This window comes from Rhineura floridana, chromosome 7 (assembly GCF_030035675.1).
Source record: "Rhineura floridana isolate rRhiFlo1 chromosome 7, rRhiFlo1.hap2, whole genome shotgun sequence".
NCBI classification, from domain to species: Eukaryota; Metazoa; Chordata; class Lepidosauria; order Squamata; family Rhineuridae; genus Rhineura; species Rhineura floridana.
In genome coordinates this window covers 139,687,899-139,705,072 of record NC_084486.1, presented here as the reverse complement: position 1 = coordinate 139,705,072, position 17,174 = coordinate 139,687,899, and the positions used below count along the sequence as shown (strand labels likewise).

General features: G+C 45.2%; 1 protein-coding gene across 3 annotated transcripts in view; it reads right to left on the bottom strand.

Moving 5' to 3' along the window:
• MFN1 (mitofusin 1) overlaps positions 1-17,174 on the bottom strand; it is a 34,405-nt gene that overhangs the window by 10,892 nt on the left and 6,339 nt on the right. For all 3 annotated transcript variants that reach the window (XM_061637377.1, XM_061637376.1, XM_061637379.1), the window contains exons 4-13: positions 16,164-16,326; positions 15,342-15,466; positions 13,222-13,330; positions 11,192-11,299; positions 9,699-9,852; positions 9,365-9,432; positions 4,077-4,198; positions 2,567-2,693; positions 1,522-1,626; positions 40-142 (exon numbers count right to left, since the gene is read on the bottom strand). In XM_061637377.1, the coding sequence (XP_061493361.1) occupies positions 40-142; positions 1,522-1,626; positions 2,567-2,693; positions 4,077-4,198; positions 9,365-9,432; positions 9,699-9,852; positions 11,192-11,299; positions 13,222-13,330; positions 15,342-15,466; positions 16,164-16,326 (1,184 nt within the window). The remainder of the gene's footprint in view (positions 1-39; positions 143-1,521; positions 1,627-2,566; positions 2,694-4,076; positions 4,199-9,364; positions 9,433-9,698; positions 9,853-11,191; positions 11,300-13,221; positions 13,331-15,341; positions 15,467-16,163; positions 16,327-17,174) is intronic.

The window sequence follows — 17,174 nt, the reverse complement described above, 5'->3', positions numbered from 1 at the left end:
AAAGAGCAGAACCTACTCATTCTTCTGCATAAATATTACCAATCATTTCCTGCTGCGACTGATACATAGACTTGTTGACTTCACTGGAGCACCGGTCAGCCAGGTTCCTTCCCAAGCCCTCTTCTAGGTGCTTGTTGAGTTCCTAGCGTTTCACAGAGAAAGCAAACAGGGAGCAGATGACCTGGCCAGCTTTAGGAACTGAAAGCCAACCTGACACAGCAAAGTGCATGCTTTAGTACATTATTATTGCTGCTTCTAAACCACCACCAGCAGGATTTCCTTTGCAGGCTTCTCTCCAAACATGAAGAGCTGTGCATGCAGTAAACCTTTCATCTCCTAGCTGTCTGCGAGTGCACAAAACTACTCACCTTCTGAACAATTTCATGGGAACACAGGGGGCTGACCATTGGCCCACTGAGCTCAGTGTTGTTGACACTGACTGGCAGAGGCTCTCCAGGATTTCAGGCAGGGGACATTCCCAGCCGTATCTGGAGATGCCGGGGTTTGAATCTGGGACTTTCTGTGTGTAAGGCAGATGCTTTACCATTGAACTACGGCCCTTCTACATTGCCTGCATGGGCAGGAGAGAGAAACCAGAAAGTTGAGGGAGAGGCCTATCACCTGGGGGGAAAGCCTTCCAAAGGCCCCATCCACCTTAAAGGATAATCTCTCCCAATACAAAAATTAGGAGCAACCAGCAAACCGGTCCTATCTATGCCTCTGCCCAATCTCCTCTTTGCATACCTGAGGTGTTCCAGGCTCTAAATGGCACATTTGGTGGTGGTTTGAATTTTAACACTCTCACCATTTAATGGGCAACTTGCTAGTAGCTTGTCATTATATTATCGAAGGTTCCCCCGCAGTGCTCTTGAAAAGACAGACAAAGCTATTGAATAAAATGCCAATGTATTCATGCGTACGACTGTCCCAATGTAATGAGTCCCATCCCCACATGTTAAATACCTTTGGTCTGGCTGCAATACATGCAGACTCAATATTCTGAGAAGTACCTTTAAAAATTAACCCTGTTGCCCTCCAACTGACTTCACCAGCACTAAATAAATTAAGCAACTGAAACTCTCCCTCTCTCCAGAACTCAACGCTCTCTCATGTCAAAGGAGTATCCACACACACACACACTAGGAGATGTGGGGAGAATTTAAGGAATGTGTTGAATCTTGGGGGAGGGGAGAGAAAATCAGAGTTTCTCAAAATGAGTAGCTTCATTAAGATCCTGGGGGGTGGCAAGATTTTGCCAAACAGGCATTCATAATTTTAAAAAAACATACCAAGGTCGCGATTCTTCTTAAATGTTGGGGGAGAAAAGAAGGGTTCTACTAGTTCATGCCTGCTTCTTCCAGTTTGAGCAGCTCTGGACACTGTATATCACAGCAGTTAATGTTTTTGAGGTGTCCTAAGTGATGCTCAAATAACAACCCCCCAAACAACAACAGACCAATCTCAGAATGCTAAAAAAGCAAAGCAAACAAAAACAGTTTTTTTATCTCTGGCAGAACTTACACTTTTATATAGTTTCAAAACTTGTGGGGATGGGTGAAAATCGGAGGAAAACTCATCTACTAAAACAGAAAGTCGACAAATTTCATCTGTCATGGCTGAAGATACCTGGAAAAGATGGAATGCAAAAGCCGGGAGCAGCATGAATGATCTTTAAGAAATATATACAGGGTGGTTATTCTAAAATTCTTTGCAAGATGATGCTTGGGGCAGCTTCAAGTCCTTTGCCGCCTCCTAATATAAACTTGAGATTTAAAAATAACACTGCAAGTATTCAAAGCCCTTCACACAGTGGAGACGGGTGTCTTTGAGGTCAGTGGGGCAGTGAATCCATTCTGGGTTTGCTCCTTGAAAGTTTGGACTAAAACCTGGAGGGGATGCACTGCCCCAGTGATATCAGAGCCACCAGTCTCCACTGCCTTCACACACATTTATCTCAATAACCCTGAATTTATGAAACTGCCTTACACTGAGTCAGGCCATTGATCCATCATCTAACCTACTTGTGGGATCTACTTATCTGTATCATCAACTCTCACTAATTGCTGCTCTCTCACAGGCAGAGTCCATTCCCAGCTCACTGCACCAGTTGTTTTAACTATTTATGCCAGGAATTGACCCTAGGACCTTCAGCATGTAAAAATCTATGTTCCAACCCTTTTAGCAACGGCCTTCCACCATCCTTACAACCATGCACGGTGGGCCAGTAATATCTTCCATATTACAGATGTGAGGAGGGGCTCAACCTGAGAGATAGGGACTGACCTGGCTAAGGACACTCAATGAATTTCAGCTCATAGCTGATGTTCTCAGCAACCCACTTCTGTCTTCGAAGATGTTTCTGTCTTAACTAGAGATGGGAATGATTCCAGCACCAGAAAGGTCACCAATATCACCCTAAGATTTCATTCATTACGCGTTCACAGCATCAAGGGCTGCTGTTCTGGAAGAGCACAAGAACGGCATGCAGAGAGCAGCCGGCTTGTGAACTGATACGGAGAGCCGTGATCAGGAAGTCCCAGGACATTTAAAGCTGCCTGCAACTTACCTTGTTGGCTACCTCCTCTGTGACTTCCTTGATTTTCTTCTTAATGTCGTCCGTTAAAAGGTTGAGCTGATTGCGGACAAATTCCAGCCTGTCCTTCTGCTCCTCTCGCTGTTCCATTGAATGGACTCTAAAGCAGCAGCAGAAATGCAGCCGTCAACCCCGGCTGCAGATCAGCAATTGCCCCACCGGTTGGGACAAACTGGGCCCCAAACTGCTGCTGTCTCTGCCTGGCTCAGCAGGTCTGAAGCAAAAGTGAAGGCCGAGGACTTGAACTAGAGCTGCAGTCTTTACCCCAAACCTACCTCGATTCCCTAGGGGGAGGGGGAAACAGGGACCAATTTTTACTTTTGTACTACTATGACCACCTCTCTCCTGTCTTGTGCTGAGCTGATGGGAGGCTGAGGAGGAGGACGGGGCTCTTTGACAGTTATGCGGAAGAGGAAATTTCAGCAGATGAGGATTTTCTCCCTCTTGCACGGCAAAGCTGTACCCACCAAAATTCCACCCTCTGCACAACTTTTAAAGACACAGGGAGCCTGATCTTCCTTCCTACGCTGTTCTGCTTCTCTATTAAATAAACTCCCACAACACACACAAAGCTCTAGCAAAGGAAGAGAAGGTGAGGTGGCAACCACTAGTGTGGCCCACCTTAGGCTAGGTGCACAGCCCACTTGTGCATCCTGACTCTGCAGTTCAGGAGTGGGCAGCCTGTGGTCCTAACTGCATGTAGGACGGGGGAGCCTGGAGGGAGAGCACGGGGCAGGGGGGGAAGCAAGAGGCATCATCAGAGTTCAAGGGCAAATTCAAGTCATGTAAAAACACTCTGGGAGGGTGTGAAGCAAGACCAGTAGAGTGTGTGGCTGGGGAAAGTTCTGAGGGCCAGATAAAGAGGCTCGGAGGGCCACATCTGGGTCAAAGGTTCCCCAAACCTGGCTAAGGGCTTTACATATTAACAACAACACTTTCTATTGGGCCCGGAAACAAACAGGCAACCAATGCAGCTGCTTTAAAACGGAGGCCGAGCAAGCGCTAAATCAGCCTTTCCCAACCTTTGAGTCCCCAGATGTTGCTGGACTACAATTCTCATCGTTCCTAACTATTGGCCCTGCTGGGTGGGGATGATGGGAGTTGTAGTCCAACAACACGTGGGGACCCAAAGGTTGGGAAAGGCTGCTGTAAATGGAAGCCCAGCAGTAATCTGGCTGCTGTATTTGGACGAGGTTGCAATTGGGCAGATCATCTTAAAGGGAAGCCCCATGTAGAGCACGCTGTAATAATCCAGTCTGAACATTAGCAGCGCATGGATACAACAGCCAAGACAGCTTTTTATGCATTTGAAGGGACCAACCAACAAAATGTGAAAAGACTAGAGAAATCCTGTACTCACCACCTCTTGCCAGCACTGGCCTAAGGGGCTGCGTACCTCCTGATAAAGGGAAGAAAGATGAATGCCACCCGGGGGCTCTTTCCCACGTAGCTGAATCGGGCAAACCCAGGAGGAGAGGCCTACCTTTGATTGGCTGCTGCCACGTTTATGGTGTCCATAATGTTTTTCACAGTATCTAGGATCTGTTTAGCTCTGATAGTGTGCTGCTCAAACTTGGTTTTCACAGCTGACTGCGAGATACACTCCTGCGAGGGGCCCAAGCCACAACACATTACTGCAGTTCCATAATCAACACAACATAGGAATTTCTAGATTGTGCTGCTATGAATTAAAACTTAAATCCTAAAGCAAATGATATTTAAAGAAAGGAACATTTAAACACACATACACGCACAACAAACGCAAAAGGAATAAAGAAAGGAGGAAAACAAAATCACAATAAATAATGGAGAGCATTAAGGTGCAGTTATAGGAGGGATGGGGAAACTGGTGCCCTCCAGATGTTAAGAACATAAGAAGAGCACAGCTGGATCAGGCCACAGACCCATCTAGTCCTGCATCCGGTTCTCACAGTGGCCATCCAGAGGCCTACGGGAAGCCCACAAGGAGGACCTGAGTGCAACAGCATTCTCCCCACCTGAGATTCCCGGCAACTGGCATTCAGAGGCATACTGCCTCCGACAGGGGAGGGAGAACACTGCAGTTGTGGCTAGCAGCTGTCAACACCTTTGTCCTTCGTGTTATTGGGCTCCGATTCCCCATCAGCCCTGGCAAGAATGGGCAATGGCCTGGGACGAAGGGTGCTGTAGTCTAAAAATCTCTGGAGGGCCATAGCTTCCCCATCCCTGAGATACAGGAATGTGCAAAAGTCAAACGGAGAGCAAGGGAGGAGTAACAATGAATGTAAATCCACCTGGCAGTAACCATTCATTAATTTCAACAGAAGTAGCTTCTGTTGCTACTTCTCGCCAACGGTCACTTCACACATGACAGTTTTGGGCGTGACTTTAAACATGTTAACATGCAAAGGTGGTGAACACGTGTATCCTATGGGTAACACTGGTCTCTGGAGCTGTGATTGGCTGCAGCTTCACTTGGAATGTACGCTCGGTAGCAAATCCAGGCTTGCCTGTGGTTACAATGTGAAATGGCCCCAGGGCTACTCATGGCACTACGGTGAAAGATTCTCACGGCTTTGGATGTTAACTGATATGGGACAGAGGAAGCTGCCTTACACTAGCCCAGGCTATTCATTCTTCCAGCCCTGAACTGTCTACTTTGACTGGCATTTGAATGCTGCGGCCAGAGTTCTTACTTGGACTAAAAAATCTGACCATATAACACCTGTTCTGGCCCAACTGCACTGGCTACCAATATGTTTCCAGGCCAGATTCAAAGTGTTGGTTCTTACCTATAAAGCCCTTAACGGCATCGGACTGCAATACCTGGTGGAACGCCTCTCCCGCTATGTACCTACCCGTTCGCTACGCTCAACGTCGAAGGCCCTTCTCTGGGTTCCAACTCATAGGGAGGCCCGGAGAGCAATAACTAGATCTAGGGCCTTCTCAGTGGTGGCCCCCGAATTATGGAACGCCCTCCCTGACGAGATACGCCTGGCGCCTTCTTTGTTATCTTTTCGGCGCCAGGTAAAGACCTACCTCTTTGCCCAGGCATTTTAATCTTAATTTTAATTTTAATTGTAATCTTATTTTAATCTTTGTTTTCACCTTGCTTTTAAAATGTTTTTATAGTTGTATTGTACCCTCATTCACCTGTATTTTAATGTGGTTTTATTCTGTTGTACACCACCCTGAGAGCTTGTCGCTAAAGGGCGGTCTAAAAGTACAATAAATAATAATAAATAATAAATAAATAACAGCTCTCCTGAGGCCTGGAAAAAGTCTCCCCTGAACACCTGCTGCCTGGATCTTTTTAACTGGGACCATCTGCGTGCAAACATGTGTGCTCTATCACTGAGCAAAGGCCCCTCCCGAAATATGCATGTATACAGGAAGCATCAGTGAGTCATGCCTTCTGTATTCGTGCATAACCAATAATACTGAAGCAGGGCCTTGCTCATCTTTGGGATACTCATAGTGGGAGCACATGCTCAACACATGGTCTAAAGGCACATTCATGCAGCAACCATGCTGAAGCTAAGCAGATCAGAGCCTGTTCAAGGCCATCTGGAAGTCCGATGGATGTGCCAAGTTCCATATAAATGTAACGAACATAGTCCCAGGCTATGGTCTGAAGGCACATGAGGCCAGCACCCTGCTGAAGCTAAGCAGGGTCAGGTCTGGTCACTGCCTGGATAGGAGACCGCCTGGAAACCATATGTAAGCCGCCTTGGGCTTCTCTCATGAAAAGAAAGGTGGGCTATAAATGTAATAAATAAATAAAATAAACAAAGAAACAAAATCATCTCCTGACAGCAAGGATGCTTAAGTCATTCCCGTGAAGTAGGTGGCCAAAGAATCTATGGCCCAGTATATACATCAAAACAAATCATAATAATGGATTCCTATGAATGCACCTGTCTAGGCTGTTTTGTTCCTCCTTGCACGCACTGGAAGGAAACAAACCATGATTACAAGAGCAACAGATTATTGTTTCCTGGGAGTGAAACAAACCATGAACTGTGGTTTGGATGACATACTAAACCAGTCACCATCATCTGATTCCCCACAGTGCGAGCAGCACCCCAGGCCATGGTTTATGGCTCGCCGCAAGCCACAGTTTATAGCTCACTGCAGCCTGTGGAGCTACAACTGTGTGGCAAACAGGACTTGTCCTCTTGCTCAGTATCTGGAAACAGTAGAAATTAAAATGTTGTTATATCTAGGTTTACTGCACCCAGGTGATGGAACAATAATTTTTAAAAGGAGGGGGGGAGAGAAGGAAAAAGAAAAATAATATTTAAAAGGAATTCCTTGATCCTCGATGAAGCAGATCTAGAAATCAGCAATGAAAAAGCAAGAGATTGACATATAACAGCACATTGTTAGAGCTAGACGAATGTGTAGGAGAGTCGTATCCAGACAGGCAAATAGGAAGAAGGTGAAAGGGTTATGATCTCACCCCATACACTACACAACCTGAAAATCCATAGTAGAAAACTATAAGAAGTACAAAAGTTAGTAAAGTCTAAAAAAAAAAGAGTCAGAAACGATAAAGGTATAAATGCATGATTCAAACAAAGTTCACACGTCATCATTATCAGGCCATATTGAATTAGTGTATTAAAACCTGGCCTCAACAACAGTTCAGTGGGAGAGCACATGTTTTGCATGCAGAAAGTCCAGGCATCTCCAGTGAAGAGGATCTTGGGTAACAGAGAGACTGGGGGAAACCCTGTCTGAGACCATGGATACCATTGCTCTATCTAGCCCAGGATCTTCCACTCCAATTGGCAGGAGGTTTTCATGATCGTAGGCAGGGATCCCCTACATCCTGTTTCAGTAGCATGTGCTCTGCTACTGAGTTATGGCAGGGAGGGGGAGCATGCTTCAGTATATTTATCATATAAACAGTTGCCTTGCAGTCGAAGCGTAACACTAGGCTTGGTGGCAAAGCATTCAGCCTTCCTCAACCTGGTGCCCTCCAGATGTTGGTGAACGACAGTCCCCATCAGCCCCAGCCAACATGGCCAATGGCCGGGGTGATTGGAGGTGGGGTCCAGCAGTACTTGAGGGCCACAAGTTTCCTACCTCTGATCTAGAGGGAACTAGGTTGGGGAAAGCTGCATTATACAATGGTGTAGTCCAGGGGTGGCGAACCTTTGGCACTCCAGATGTTGCTGAACTACAATTCCCATAATCCCCGGCAAGCATGGCCCATGGGCAGGGATGATGGGAGTTGAGGGATGATGGGAGTTGTGGTTCAGCAACATCTGAAGTGCCAAAGGTTCGCCACCCCTGGTGTAGTCGTTTCAAGGGAACTTTCTTAGCAGAAACGTTGTTTGACCATCCAAAAGTCAGGATACTTGTCAAGTCAATTTCAACATATGTTAACTGCATCATCAAAACCGCAGCCCTAATCAGAAGAATCCATTTCCAGTGTGTGCGCCTCTCCTGCTTTTCCCCTCTCATTTTTTGACCGCAGCAAAGCTTCTTGCATGATCCCTGACATGTCCCGTTGCTGTGTGTTGCTTTCTAAGAGATGCACTCCCCGTATTGTCATCAAAGCAATCAAGTGCACCAAGGCAATGACATTCTTAACGTCAAACCCCTTTTTGTTACAGCACCTCTTATTTAGCAAAAATACCCACGTCTTGTCAGACTTTCAATATTCTGAATGCCTCTTCCAAAGAAAAGCAGATCGACACATATGTGCAGAAGAGAACAGATGTGCATCGCTTGTTGACTTGCATAAAGAGAATTCGGGGGGGGGGGGAAGGATTTGAGTTTCCTCAGCAGAGAGTTCAGCCCTACTTTATAGAGGAGCACAGGAAGTTGAGTTGGACCATTGGTCCATCTAGTTCAGTATTGTCTCTGCTGACTGGCAGTGGCTCTACAGGGTTTTAGGAAGGGGTCTCTCACTGCCATACCTGGAGATGCTGGGGTCTTCTGTATCCAAGGCAGATGCTCTGCTACTGAGCGAAGGCCCTTCCTCAATGTGTCTGCATCAGCAAAGAATCTCTTCCAGCTCTTTTCATGATGGAAAGATTATTTGGCGCTATTGGCCTTAAGTGGACATTATATTCCTGCTCCACAAATGTCCCCAGGAATAGATAAGAAAGTGTACTTTAGGTTAGAGCGATTCCTCTCCCCTTCCCTCCTTGTAGTGAGAATGACTGAAGGAGAGATATCATGATTACTGAAATGCAGAACCTTCTCTGACCCTTTGGGTTGAATCTCCCAAGGAGAAACTTCAACCCCATTCTAGATATCTCCTTGGAGACACTCCTGCAAGGTGCACGTATGTGTGTGCATTGCAGATGTGCATGGGCGGGCCTGCACACACCTATGGATCATATCCAAAAAGGTCCAATGAGTCAAGAGGCAGTGTTTTTTTGTTTTGTTTTTAAATCTTGCTGTTCAATTCACATGCCAGTTATGGCCAGTGCACAATGTAGTGTTGATAAACCAACTCAAATCTTACAACAGCCTTTGCCAACCTGGTGCCCTCCATATGTTTTGGACTATGACTCCCATCAGCCCCAGCCAGCATGTTGTGGTCCAAAACATCTGGGAGGGCACAGCGTTAGCAAAGGCTGTCTTACAGCCTCCCCACAGATGCCACTCAAAATTGCTTCCTGTGGCATATGGCAGGAGTAACACTCACACAGGTAAATACTTTCTGGGGCTGGCTGCATATGGAAGGCACAGCATTTCAAACTCGACCCAATGGGAAAGTGCCACTGTTTTTCTTTTTTAAGCACAACAATTTTAGACCCTCAGGACATTTACCTCAAACTTCTTCTCAAAATGCTGAAACTCTTGGAACCGTGTCTGAAATCCCTCGGCAAGGGCCCCACCTACAAAAGCACAGAACAGCTGCTGAGGTTGATATTAGAGGTTTTTAAGGAAGGATGACACCCTGTCTGAGATGCTGTAGTAGATTTCCTGCACTGGCTAGGAGTTGGACTAGATGACCTTGGAAGTCCCCAATTCTATGACGAATACAAGTTACCTGAGACCACATAAAGCAAATGCCTACTTTTTAAAGTGTGGGGCTTATTTAAAAAGATGAACTTCCAAGAAACTTTTACACTGCAGGACCCCCCACCCACCCAATACACACCTCCCTCAGGCATGCCCTGAGCTCTCTGCTTTCTAGCGCTGAGAACTTCCTTGGCTGACACAAAGAAGATTCGGTTCTGAGCTTCAGAAGGATCCACAACCTTGAGCTCATCTACCAAAAAAGTCAGGCAGCGTTCCATATGTTGCTTGCGTACCTGCAGGAAGATAGCAGCAGATAATTAGGATGGCGTCAGCCCTCAATCAATTTACAGAAAGGGAATGATACATTCTGTGCAATATAAACTCTCTCTACGGATAGGACCACATTTTTACAAGAAATGACATGGAGGCTGCTATGAACGGGAATTGAGAGTCATGTCCTGCTCCTTTGTAAGAAAACGTACTCTGTGTCTCAACGTCTTTGCATTATGCGTTTCCCAACCCTTTGCTGTAGAGCACAGAAAACATGCTGCGTGATGACGTCTGGACAAGGGTCTCAGTTTTACCACGTTATTGTGGGCGAGTACTCAACTCAGGGCTACCGTTTTCAACAGCAGCCCTGCGTGTCTCATGAAGTGCAACCTCATCATCTGCTCCAGGGGCTGAAGCAACAGCTCTTCCATAGAATATATTCTCCCCCAAAAGCCATTCATATCACTTTCAGGGCAGGGAGGCGGTTTTAAGCCTGAGGGCCACATTCCCTCTTGGAAATCTTCTGAGGCCGCCTGCTTGTGGTGGGCAGAGCCAGAGCTAGAGCTAAAAGTGGAGCTGACTCTTACCACTGCACAGGTGGCTACATTTTAGCCATGCAAAGGCCAGATGTTTCTGCAGCCTCCCCCCCATCTCTCCATCCAGGTGAGTGAGAGGCATCATCACAATTCAAGGAGACATTTGAGCCAGGAGAAAACGCTCGAGGAGGGTTACAGAACTGGGCTGGTGAGGGGCATGGCCTGGAGAAGAGTCCCACAGGCAGAACACAGGCTGGAGGCTCCCTCCACCCCTGCAGGAGACAGACCCAGAACCCGACGGTGGGATCCTCAGGCATACCGACAATGGGAAAACAGGGCGACACCAGCACACAAACTAAAAAAATCCCCCAGACATAATGAAAACCTACAGAGCTTTGATTTAGCCCCTACAGCAATGCCTTAACATTTCCTTAATGTGTTTCAAGAGTCAAAAACACTCAACACGGAAAGAAACAGATGTCACTTTTGCTTGAAGCCTGCATACAAAACATTTAGACAGCCCAAATGTCACTTCTAGTTGGACGGAATAAGCACCCTTGACCTTTTGTTGGTTCCCACTAGGGTTTTGTGGGGTTTTTTAGTTACTGAAGACATTCTGAACCACATGCTACAGAGTTTTTGGATGTTTTTTTCCCTTGGTGGGGGTAGGGAGAGAATACACAAAAAATGAGCCACCCAGCTGGTTGCTGGGATGATGTTCCCTGAACAACTGCTTGACAGCTTAAATAAGCCGTTTTCTCTTAAATACTGATCTCACACACCTGTGTCCCTCACCCTTCAGCACAATTCAAAAACTTTCACTCACATCCTCCATGTATTCAGGCTCTGATGCAGAAGCATCCCAACGATTATTCAGGATGAAGATGTTTGGTTTAGAAAGTTTTTCATTCACTTTGTGAAAAAACTGTTTTTCCTTAAAAAAAAAGGAGGAAGAAGAGGAGGGAAGGAGATTTACACTTAAGTCTTTAAAACTCTGGAACACAGAACATGAAGACTGAAAGGTTTTCACATAGCATGTTGAAAGCGGATGTAAAAAAACGACATGTCTAAAGCCGTTTAAAGTGCACCAGCAAGAAAATAAAGCAAGCTTCCCCATAACTGAATTCTCCTGCTTCAGCCTTCTCTCTATCAGATGCTCTCCAGACGTTGTTGGACTTGAACTCCCATCAGTCCTGACTGTTGGCCTTGCAGAGTGGGGCTGATGGAATCTAACAATCTCTGAAGGGCCCCAGGATGGAGAATGCTGGTATATTTGAAGCAGCCCCCACGCATTATGAAATACAGAGAGGGAGAGTGTGTTAAATAAGAAAGGAAGGAATCTCATGTGAAAAGCTGGTACTGTGTAAGGGCTGGGTGTGGGGGTCTAGATGTCTGTGCTTCAAATTTCACCTCATCCATAAACACATTAGTTGACTTTGGGCAGACCCCTCTCTCAGCCTCAAAAATACTAAAAAATACTGCCCAACTCTATGGGACTGTGGCTGCGTTAGTTATTACTTTAAAAATAGCATTTGTATAGTGATTTTGATGGTTCAGAGCACTTCAAATGCGTTATCACTGCAATCCTTACAACAGCTGTGCATGCCGGAGTTGGTGAGATTTCCAGTCTGAAACATCTGGGAGGCACCAGGGCTTCTTACACACCAAACCTTTAAAGCACCTCCCCCCAAGAATCCTGGGATTGGCTAAAGTTGATTTATCATCTCAAATTATACACAGGCTTGTGCTGTCAGAACTGCTGCCTCAGAGTCCCTCTCTAGTCATTCCATTACCACCCCTCCCACAAAACCCCATTCTTAGCATAGGGCTCCCAACCCTACCTGCAGATGCCGGGGACTAAATCTGGGACCTTCTGCACACAAGGCAGATGCTCTACTGCTGAGCTATGACCCTTCCCTTACTTGCAACTGCTTTTTCATATAGAACAAAGTTATGCTGCCCAGTTAGATACTGGCCAGATGTGGCAGTTCAGCTGTTGCACAGCCAAGGGGAGCCCCTTCTGCTTTTAGCAACGCAGGGGGAGGGGGGGAGGGCCTCTTGTGCCCAAGGAGTTCTGCCAGCTATACACAGTATTGGACACTCCTCGTGTTTGAGGATCTGCATCACAGTTGTTGTTATATGCCCTCAAGTCTTTCGACTTATGGCAACCCTATGAATCAGTGACCTCCAATAGCATCTGTTATAAACAGCCTGTTCAGATCTTGTAAGTTCAGGTCTGTGGCTTCCTTTATGGAATCAATCCACCTCTTCTTTGGCCTTCCTCTTTTTCTACTCCTGTTTTTTCCAAGCATTATTGTCTTTTCTAGTGACTCATGACTTCTCATGATGTGTCCAAAGTATGATAACCTCAGTTTCATCATTTTAGCTTCTAATTATAGTTCTGGTTTAATTTGTTCTAACACCCAATTATTTGTCTTTTTTGCAGTCCATGGCATCTGCATCACAGTTAGTGTGTTTTTGTTTCAGCATCAAAAAAAGTGTAAACCATAGACACCATGAAACTAATGATGGCAAGATGCATGTATGGTTTGCACACCTAGTGTTGCAATTTCTCTTAAAAAGTAATATTAAGAAGTTTCCATAAGATCTTTTTTTTAACATTAGAACAAAAGTAGGCAAGACAAAGGGAAAACTCTGTAGGCATGCTCCCTCATGGTAAAAGCACGAAAGTCTCGAAACATGCATCTCCCTTCAAATCTTGCAGCTGTACAATATTCCCAGCCTACCTTACAGGGTTGTTGCAAGGATAACAATAAGCCCTCATTGTATGTTGCCCCGAGGAAGTTGCGATACAAATGAGACAAATAAATAGGAGTTTTAAAGAACAAGCCTTACTGTATTCATGAGGGTTGACTCCGAATTAGCAACTAAAACAAAGACATCAGCATCCAAACAGAATTTGTCAATCCAGCTGTCCAGCTCTGTGGTAACATCCGTGCCAGGGCTGTGGAACAAAGTCAGAGAGTTACCCAGCAATCTGAAGAAGTTCTTCCAGTTCAAAAATATGAACACACAAAAGGAAAAGTGTAGACATCATATCTTGCCTTGATAATCCAAGATATGAACTAGCCTTTTGGCCATACACGTAGGCCCTTTGCTCCCTTCGTCATGCAAGTCACCAAATTTCCTGTTAACTATAGTTTCCTATTCAGCCTAAACCGAGAAATTATGGCTAACAGTTTCAGAAGAAGCAATTATAATCAACTTCAAAAACATGGTTTAATATCCTCGTTTGTTTTGATGTTGCTTTGTTCTTCAGGTGTTAAACCATAGTTTCCTGGCTTAGATGAAACAGGAAACTATTGCTAATAGAAAACCTGTTTTGATTGGCAGGCTGTATGAAGGGAGAAACGAAGGGATGTTGAGATGAACAAAGGTGGACAATTTTTCTATGGGTTGTGGGTGGTGGATGAACGTATTCAGTGTTACCTTTGTTACATGAATCCAGTTTAGGCAAAAGGGACAAAGCAATTCCAGTTGCATATTGACTAACTGAATTCAATTTTGTTTCATCAGAATGTGCTGCAAATTCAGTTTCTAATTGGCACGTCTCATCATCCAAAAAGTCACCCACATAACTAATGCCCCTGTTTCTACTGCCAGCAAAAGCCAAGGGTGATCAGACAAAAAATAAAAATGGTTGATTAGGTGCCTCGGCCAATCAAATACAGAGCCTCCTTGCAGATTGCTTCTCGTAAAATAGTTTTCAGATAAGTGATCAACTCATCAAGTCCCACATCTGTGTGCATTCAGAAATGTGAGAATCAGCAGCACATGCAGAAGACTTTACACGGAAACCGTGACTCTGGAGCCTAAACAACAAAGAGTCTTGTGGCACCTTAAAGGCTAACAGATTCATTGCGGCATAAGCTTTTGCCAACCATCTGGAGCCTGGCAATTTCTAATGCAAAAATGTAGGAGGGCCAATTCACACCAATACTTAGTGTTTCCCGAAAGTTCAAGAGCACTTCACAGACATTGCCTGTTGAAAGTGGGGAACTGGGGCTGAGCCAGGGGCTTGGTGAAAGCCAAATGAAGAAGAGATTAAAGAGCTGAAAAAACATGCAGGAAAAAAACAGCAAGAGCTGTATAGGAAGACTCTGTCCTATATTTCCCCCAAACCCTCCACTGCCAAATAAAAATGCCCTTCGCCTTTGGCTTCAATAAATAAATAAACAAAACCTTCCACCAACTTTCATCCCTGTTCTGAATGGATCTTGGAATTTGCCTGCACTCCGCACAGAGCTGTGCAAACACCCTACGCTCACTTCTCCTTGGTCTTTTGGTCCCATTGTGAATTTTCGGTCCTCTGTCTCTGTATCCATTTTTGCACGTCTATCTACTCTCGAAACCACTCCTTGAAAGTGACAAATTTATGATTGTATGTTTCAGTCACTTTCAGTAACATATAAAAGTGAAAATGCCATACTAAAAATCACTCTGAAAATGCATAATTAAAAAAACCCCGACTAGATTAAGATTAAGCCACAGTAACTACCATTAAGCAGGCTATAGATTTCCAAAGCTTATTCAACAATAAATTTGCCGGCCTTCAAGGTGCCAAAAATAAGCAGACTAGCAAAGCTGCCCTGTTGGAACTTGCCCCTTTTTCCAAACAGTTTTTGCTAAGCGTCTCTCGGGAAGTCTTTCTTCTGATCCATCTGGCAGGACCTCTGCATTTTAAAAGCCAAAACTGGAAAACTGGAAAGTGATAGAGACCATTTTGGCACTCGCGTCTGCTTTTGTTTTGCAAGCACACATTTAAAATCTGGCCATGTGCTAGATTCCTTTTTTTAACGCTCTGGTCATGGGGCTTCATCTTGTTCCAGCTGTAACTGAGCCAACCTGTGCACAGTGGCACAGCAGAAAAGAAAGTACAACCAAGAGAGAAATGGTGTGTTTTAAAAGAAAGATGTGACACCTTTTATGTGCTAAACAAAAATCAATGGCTATACCTGTCCATTAACACCAAGTCATCTCTTAAGAGGGCACATTTGGCCTTTGGCCAAAACACATGGACCAGACAGCCAGCCTCTAAGTCTTTATCCATATGGAGGGCGTGGGCAAGCTGATTAACAGTCTGCAAAAGAAACGAAGTTGATGTTAAGTTGGTATGATAATTTAAGGACATGAGTTTGTGATTAAGCTGTAACTTGAAGGCCTATTAACGTAGATTGTGAGGTGTAGAATTCTAGCCTATAAGAGACATTTGACCTCTCTTCAACATATGCCTACATCCATCTATCTACCTATCTACCTATCTGTTTCTGTACCTTGTATCTGTAGTATTTTGTTAGGAACACAGAAAGCTGACTGATACTGAGTAAGACCTTTGATCCATCAAGCTCAGTATTGTCTACACTGACCAGCAACAACTCTCCCAAGTTTTAGACCAGAGTCATTACCAACCCTACCTGGACATGTCGGGGATTGAACCTGGGACCTTCTGCATGCAAAGCAGATGCTCTGCCACTGAGCTACCCCCACCCCCTCAATTCATATCCCCTTACTTTGGTCATCTGCAGATTGTCCTCAAGTATTCCACACATTCCTATCTTCCTTGTAAGGCCCCTTTCCCAAGCCCAGAAACCTACACTAGAGAAGAGCCAAGTGAGGTGCCCACCACCATGCCCCCAGGGCTCCAGCTGAAGTGGCCCTTCTCCCTCCCCTCCTTCCCCTGACTGGGTGGTAGAGGAAAATCAAAGCATGCCACTTAAGGAAGATGCAAGCTGCACACATGTGCAGGTCTTCTAATAAGGATTCTAGACACCTCCTACCTTTACACTCTTCTTTTCATCCGAGCCTTCAGTCATGAGGTAAGCTTTATCGCCATCTGTTCCTTCCACACTGAGAAAACAGTTAGTTGTGTGCCCAATGCCACTGGGGAGCACTTTGTCCCACAACATGGCATTGATAACAGAACTCTTTCCACTGCTGGTTCTGCACAGGAGGAGGAGAACAGCGTTAAATTACAAGGTTTTAAAGGGTATGCGTAAAGACAGGGCTGTAAGCGCTCTTATGCTAACATCAAAATAAAAAATCTAGCCCAAGAACTTCCAATTCCACATTAAAAAAAAAGCTGAATTATACAACCTGCAGGAGTTAAGCAAACCGAGTATATTTGCATGATTACTCAAGTTTTGCACTGTTCCACAGAATTTATTCTGGCTTTGCTAACCATGAGATGAGCAAGGAACAAAGCAGGGCACTGAAGCCATCAAACGCTGGACATTTATTCAACGCTTCGGAGACCTGATCAGGCATTGTCCACAGACTTTTAAAGCGTAGTTTTGCAAATTAAGAGCTAGAAAGTTGATTTTTTTTATTTTTAAAGGAAAACAGAGGGTGGTATTCAGCCCACTCATCCCATCAGCACAATGATTACTGCTAGAGCAATGGGACTTCTCTTCCTTTCTTCCCATGATGCATGCCCTGTGCCCTTCCCAAATCTGCTCTGGAGGTTTGGGCGGATCCCTAGGTCAGATTTAGGAAGTGTGGGTGGGGAGGAGGCGAGGAGACCTGTTGTGCTAGTGGTGATCCTTGCAGTGATGGGATCCTGACTCAGCACTATGTTGGATATATTCCTGAGCCTCTCTGGAAGCTGAATAATGTACCCAAGAGCACATTGTGTTTCCTTCTGTATTCTGATGGAATCATTACGCACACGGTGTTCCTCCTCACCCGTCAACTTTAGGGTACTTTCCAATGCTGTTTTGCTTTGCTTTTGTCCTCTCAGGTTGTTGAAGACGCAAGGAATGGGAAGGCAGTGTATGGATCCCAGATTCTGA